General features: G+C 46.8%; 1 protein-coding gene across 1 annotated transcript; it reads left to right on the forward strand.

Moving 5' to 3' along the window:
* Positions 1 to 2985: 2985 nt before the first annotated feature.
* LOC122921001 (protein kinase C theta type-like) lies at positions 2986 to 6505 on the forward strand. The gene is made up of 6 exons (XM_044270866.1): positions 2986 to 3661; positions 3789 to 4042; positions 4554 to 4616; positions 4750 to 5304; positions 5391 to 5434; positions 5592 to 6505. The coding sequence occupies exons 1-5, from the start codon at positions 3413 to 3415 to the stop codon at positions 5413 to 5415; spliced, it is 1146 nt and encodes a 381-aa protein (XP_044126801.1). The 5' UTR covers positions 2986 to 3412; the 3' UTR covers positions 5416 to 5434; positions 5592 to 6505.
* The last annotated feature ends 503 nt before the right edge of the window (positions 6506 to 7008 follow it).

A 7008-nucleotide genomic window follows, 5' to 3' on the forward strand; every position in this document is an offset into this window, starting at 1 on the left:
AAAAGTCAGACCCGTTGGTAAGAATTTTGAGATATTTGCATGAAAGTGTTAAGGCTGTATTACACAGTCCTCCTGGCAATGGCCTGCTCACTAGCGGTGGAGGCCACTGCTATTACATCGCTATACCACCGCTCTACCCCATGCTGTGTAGTGGTTTGCAGGAGGCAAAAGATTTGAATTGCCCGATGAATGAGCGTTTGCTTGTTCATCGGACAATCGGCGTCAGTATTACACAGCATGATGATCGCTAATGAGTGGTCATACGAACACTCGTTAGCAATCATCTGCCGAAACATTAGCAGGTGTAATACAGGCTTTACTGTTTAGCAGCGTTGGTCTCATCTACCAGTGACGTGCCTCTCTTGCTTGTGCACAGACTGGTACCTACTGTACCTACCTACTGTAGAAGCTCTGCCTACCACAGCATTATTGGTCCCACCTACCACCAACGTGGCTACTTGCTTACCCCGCCTACCACATATGACCACTTGTAGATGTGTTTTCAGGGGCCACTTTATAATCCAATCTGCTCCTATATATTCAGAGATTAGCGGCGATGAATAGACACTGTTTGGGGTCTACAAACATCAGTGCATTCTGACATCTGCATGTGCCGAGTAGACATAATTTACAGACATGTCAAAACCCAGGAACATGTATTACCTAAATATTTCCATTCACATTATCAGAAGAACTCCACTATTTATAATGAGATAGATAGATAAGGCTATGTTCACATCAGAGATACTGCTGTATGGTTTTGAAATCTGGCATGGGATCTCAAAACAACAGCAAAACCCTTCCGTTGTAATAATACAACCGGCTGCATCCGTTCAGAACGGATCCAATTCCATTATAATTGAAAATGAAGAAACCGAATCCGGCACCATGGACATTGTTTTTGGGGCCAGATCCCACTTGTTCATTTCAGTTTCCCTTTGCCACACACAATAACAGCTGCTTGCATGGGAACCCAACAAACCAGAACGGAATGCATTCTGGTGCACTTCATTCCGGTTTGTTCAGTTTTGAGAGCCTGTTCCACATCTCAAAACTGGACAGCGCAACGCAGATCTGAAAGTAGCCTAAAACAGCAGCACCGTCACAGTAAGAGGCGGTGCAATCCCTCTGGAATCTCAGGAGAAAGACGTGCAAAACAAGCTCGACAAATGCCTCATTGTGCTGAAACGTGGCACGGGTGAATAAAGCGGGTCCACCACACTTATCACTTATCTGGAGTGCTGCCTCCATATTCAAATACTATGATATTATAAAATATATATAATACAAATATTAAAGTATTTTTCATCAGACCTCAGACTGGAGCCCCAATCTTCATCACACCTCCCATCAGACTAAGCTTGGGCGATATATCAGTATGTATGGTATACCGCAGAAATGGTGATATGGCGACATAGATATGTATATAGATGTATATTGACAGCTTTGGCTGCTTCCAAAACATGCCCGGCGCGTACTGATGGGTCCAGGACACACGTACGCCTCCGTCTGTCTGGGAAATGCAGTTCCTCTTTAGTCAGTCAGCAGCACAAGGTCTCCACCCCAGCTTCTCTCCCTCACGTGTTGCTGGGTGTCAGAAGATACAGTGTGGGATATAAGGGGCATTTACACCAGCAGATTATCTGACCAATATCTGTCCAATCCAATAGCAGGTGTGTATAACTAAAGATCTGTGTGTGTAATTGGACATCTGACGAATGACTGGTTAGAAAATAATAATGCTGGTGTAACCTTCTTGAAGTAGAACCAAAACCATGCTGCTCTCCTCTGTGCTGCTAACCTACTCCCTGCGCTACATGGTTCCCGCCACAGTCCTGCTGGGCACTGCGCCAACCTACCTGCTGGCATGGGGCTGCTGGAAGGCACTGTGCTGCCTGAAAACTTATACCATCGGGGGATGCGATCAGCAGTTCTACAACATCTACCAGAGCATGGTGCTCTTCTTCTTCCAGCACTACACTGGGGTGCAGGTCAGGACTCGCTGCAGGAGGTCAAATGTGTGGACTCGGGGTGGTGGTGGAGACTGGGGTGCCAGGTGATCGGGGCATGTGTTTAGAAGCTGGACATCACCTGCATGTGCTCTGATGCCCACTGTAATATTACCAGGGAGTGTTACAGAGGACACTGATACACTGCACATTACCAGGAAGTGTTATAGAGGCCACTGTGATATATTGTACATCGACAGTGTGTTCTCTAGTGCCCACCGTAAAATTACCATGGGTGCAACAAGGAGACAATGCTGTAGCCTCCATACTGTATAATGTCTCCTTGTTGCCCCCACACACTAATGTCTCCTTGTAGCCCCCATACTATGGGATAAATGGGTATTTATTACAATATCCATCGTTATTGCGATACATTTCTTAATATCAGATTATTTACCATGGGAATATTTTTTAAATTGTCCAACCCTAAATGAGACATTAAAATAAATGACAGAAGTACCTCTCCTGCTCTGGACGGAGCGCTCTGCCTGCACTCACTGCTTCCTGGTCTTCTGCCTGCGCCGCACTGTGACCAGACATCGCACAGCGTCGGGTCATAGTGCGCACCTACAGTACGTGCTCCACATCCGGACGTTACGCAGTCAGGACACAGCACAGTCACCGCCCATGGCGCCTCCTGCACACTACTGAGCGCTTTCATAATGGAGGCGCTCATTAGTACTCGCTTTATAAGACGCACTGACATTTTCCCCCACTTCAAGTCTTACAAAGCCAAATACAGTATATATGAATATATATATACACGCCAATAAATCAATTTACAGAACTCCCAAATAAGTCCAATAAAAAAAGGCGATTTATTCTTCCCTGTACAGCGACATTTCTGTCCTATCACAGGACTTTTCTCGGACAGGACAGAAATGTCGCTGTCTGTACGTGGAAGAATAAATCCTCTTTGATTGGACTTTTTGGGAGCGCTGCGACTTCTTCACTGGTGTACATCTGAGGGCTGTGGATCCAGGCCCTGCTCGCTGTAGCCCTGTATACTATTTTTCCTGGAAGTGCTGCTTTGTGCATTACATATAATGAATTTCCACACAACTGATCTTATTACAACATGCCAGTATGATGGGTGATGAACTATGGGCACCACTGCCACCCCTCATACACCAGTCACATCACCTGCCCCCATCCACTAATAACATGGCACCAGAAGATGCCGCCATGTAGTTCTCTCTCATTCCTCTGGACACTGGACTGCCACTCAAGATGCCCACCTCACAGCAAACATGGCAGAGCATGTCCATGGTCCACTGCCAGGAGATGCCACCTGAGGATTCCATCGTGAACTCTGACCCCTGCACACGACCAACTGCCGTTCAGATTCAACTGTCGACGGCAGCGAGCAGAGGCGGTCTACAGATTGGAAGATTTTTTCGACAATGGCGTCCACTGGACAGACAGAAGACAGCGAGGAGGAGAAGAGGGAAGATAAGAGGAAGAGGGAAGAGGAGAGCATCACTGGATCCAGCGCCTCAAGGAAGAGGAGAGCAACCGAGGAGAGCGGATCGGAGGATGAGGGGCTGACATCAGACAGCAGCCAAGACTCTGACACGTCCAGCCCCTATGCCAGGCTTACCATCAGCCGCTTCACCATCCACCAGGTCTTGGGCAGGGGCAGCTTTGGCAAAGTAAGTTTTAGTATTTATTTTTTATTCATTTTTAATACAATATTTCCATTTTATCCCCATCTATTGCTTTCTGTTATCAGCCATTTTATGTCTGGGTAGATGAGTATTCTCCATTTCTTTTCCTCAGGTGGTCCTGGCATCAGTCCCTGGCCGAAACATCTACACGGCCGTCAAAATTATCGACAAAAAGTGGGACAATGCAGATACCATCACGAGAGAGCGGCGGATACTCCTGGCCACCAGAGCCTGCCCGTTCCTATGCCACCTGTATGCCGCACATCAGTCTCAGGAGCGGGCATATTTCATCACGGAGTATCTGTCCGGTGGCAGCCTGGAGGCTTTGATCAATATGTGCGGCTACCTGAATACAGACAGCGTAAGGTAAGAGAATGGGGAGTAAAAAATGAGGTCAGAGGTACAGTTAGGAGAGGGATGGAGGGCTTGTCCCAAGGTGCAAGGTGGCGGTGTAATTCTTGGTAACTTCTTGTTCAGGGTATTTACATGCAGATCTATGGCACCAAACTGAATGTAGTGGTAGTAGTATCTACTACTCTGTAGTGGTCGGTCAGGTGGATAAACAAACTAGTGAATAGAAAGAATACAGGCTGCCATAAAACAGCACTTCTTCTCTGCTAGTGACCTCCCAGGATCCTTCATAACATGATATTAGGGAAATTCTAGGGAAGGATTTGATTATATAAGACCAGGGATCACAAACCTTCGGCACTCCAGCTGTTGTGAAACTACAACTCCCAGCATGCTCCTTTCACTTCTATGGGAGTTCAGAAAACAGCCAAGCAAGTTTGCATGATGGGAGATGTAGTTTCACAACACCTGGAGTGCCAGAGGTTGCTGACCCCTGCATTAGACTATTCTCTGTTCTCCCCATCAGATTCTACACAGCAGAGCTGGTATGTGGCCTCCAGTTCCTCCATGGACACAACATCGTCCACCGGTGAGCAGAACTTTCCCCCTTCTCTCTGTCCCCTTTACAGGCTGGAGATCATGCATCCAGCTTTACTAGAGTCCTGAATTTCTATTTGCACGGTCTTGCAGATTTGTAATTTTCTTGTATTATTTCACTACAGAGATCTGAAGCCGCTTAACATCATGTTGGATGCAGATGGACACATCCGTATAATCGACCTCGGGCTGGCCCAAGATGGTGTCACCACCTCCAATAAGATCCGTGGAGTGACGGGAAGCCTTTATTACATGGCCCCCGAGATACTTCTTAGGAAAAGTTACTGCACAGCAGTTGACTGGTGGAGTCTGGGGATTGTGGTGTCCAGGATGGCATCAGGACACCACCCATTTCACTATGGCCCCTTCCGAAAGACGGCTCGCACAGCCATTACCACCCATGAGCCAAACATTCCATCTTGGCTTCATGCTGATGTGCAACATCTTGTTGCAAAACTGCTGTGCAAGAAACCTAAGAAGCGTCTCGGTGTGCGTGGCAATATACGGATGCATCCACTGTTTTCCACCATCGGCTGGAAGGAACTGGAGGAGAGGAGGGCACGGCCGCCATTCACACCATTTCAGCGGGTTCTGGAGAAGCAACATCTGTGTTGGCCGAAGGATAAGAAAGCCCATCACCCCGTGGCCGAATTTAGCTACATGTCACCTAGCTGGGCCCGGTAAGATCCTCTGAGAATAACTCATCAGTTGTGGTCATCACTGTCCTTCTCCCTATGCCAATGACTATGTCTCTGCTTCTTCTTAGGTGGATGAGAAGATCTGGGCTGTGAAGGAGTCCACGACCATCTGGTGAGAGATCACTATATAAACAGGACACCTAACATTAAATCACAACATTATATTTGATGTTACATGGCTAAATGCTTTATTATATGACCATTCCTTAAGATAACAGAATCTACAGTAGATAGATTTGTTTGAGATGTCTTCCTGTAATGTCTTCCAGGATGAAATCCTGCCAACTTCCCAGAACTTTGTGCCTCCTCCTGACCAATGCCTCATGTGTTTGCTGTTCTGTCACCTCGGCTGCCATGAAATCTCATCTCTCTCCATACCATCCTGATGCCTCATCACTGTCATCGTGTGGCTGCCCCTGTCCTTGACCTGACATCCTCCGATCCCCGGGCTGGCATCTGACATCACTCCAGCCTGAAGATGCTCTAGGACCCCAGGAGCGGCCTGTGCTTAGTTTCCATCTGGTGAGTTCAGGGACAATAGCCGCATGTTGTAGTCCTGGGGCTGCTAAGCGGCTATTACCCCTGAACTCCCCGCAGCACAGGCCGGGTAAGTAATACATACACCGCACATCACTAACACTACATGATAGGTATAGGAACACTACAGGACAGGTATAGGAACACTACAGGACAGGTATAGGAACACTACAGGACAGGTATAGGAACACTACAGGACAGGTATAGGAACACTACAGGACAGGTATAGGAACACTACAGGACAGGTATAGGAACACTACAGGACAGGTATAGGAACACTACAGGACAGGCATAGACACCCACACATAGCAGACAGAGATATCGGCTTTGATCCTGGGATTTATTCTGATCGCCATATTTGGGGTCGGGAAGGAATTTTCCCCCTAGTTGAGGACAATTGACCTATTCCTCACAGGGGTTTTCGCCTTCCTCGGGATCTACACGGCCTTAAATAGGTTTAGTATGAACATTAGTCCACACATTAGTATAGTAATATAAATGTACAAAACATAAATGTAGAAAAAATTGTTTAAAAAACACTTAATATTTAATAAACTAAACATAAAATTAGCAGAAGTCTCTGAATTGAGTATAATACACTTCTTACATTTATCCCCATATCCCGCAGGTCAGGAATCAACGTTTGATCCTGTGATTTCTGGCTCATTCACACGACCAAATGAATGGGTCCGCATCCATTCCGCAATTTTGCGGAACGTGTGCGGACCCGTTCATTTCAATGGGGCTGCAAAAGATGAGGACAGCACACTGTCTGCTGTTCTGTTCAGTGGCCCCACAACAAATATAGAGCATGTCCTATTCATGTCCACCATCTTCTATATAGTGCCGGCCCTGTGCGTTCTGAAGCATGCACACAGCCGGTATAAGTGTTTTGCGGATCTGCAATTTGCGGACCGCAAAACATAGCACGGTCGTGTCCATGCACCCTTATTCTGATCGCCATATTTGTGGTCAGGAAGGAATATTCCCCCCTGTTAGGTGGATTCTCCATTCCTCAGGGGAGGTTTCTCCTTCCTTCTGGATCAACATGGCCCATAAATAGGATTTAATACGACAAATAAACAATTGGCACATACCCAGTAATAGTCTTAGAGGCTTCTGTCATCAGACACATGCTTAGTAACCTGG

Source organism: Bufo gargarizans, chromosome 10 (genome assembly GCF_014858855.1).
Source record: "Bufo gargarizans isolate SCDJY-AF-19 chromosome 10, ASM1485885v1, whole genome shotgun sequence".
In the NCBI taxonomy this organism is placed as follows: Eukaryota; Metazoa; Chordata; class Amphibia; order Anura; family Bufonidae; genus Bufo; species Bufo gargarizans.

Coding starts and splice junctions, on each gene's coding strand:
- LOC122921001 (XM_044270866.1), top strand. CDS start 3,413: ATGGCGTCCACTGGACAGACAGAAGACAGCGAGGAGGAGAAGAGGGAA. Junction 4,043..4,553: donor CTGAATACAGACAGCGTAAG/GTAAGAGAATGG, acceptor TCTCCCCATCAG/ATTCTACACAGCAGAGCTGG. Junction 4,617..4,749: donor GGACACAACATCGTCCACCG/GTGAGCAGAACT, acceptor ATTTCACTACAG/AGATCTGAAGCCGCTTAACA.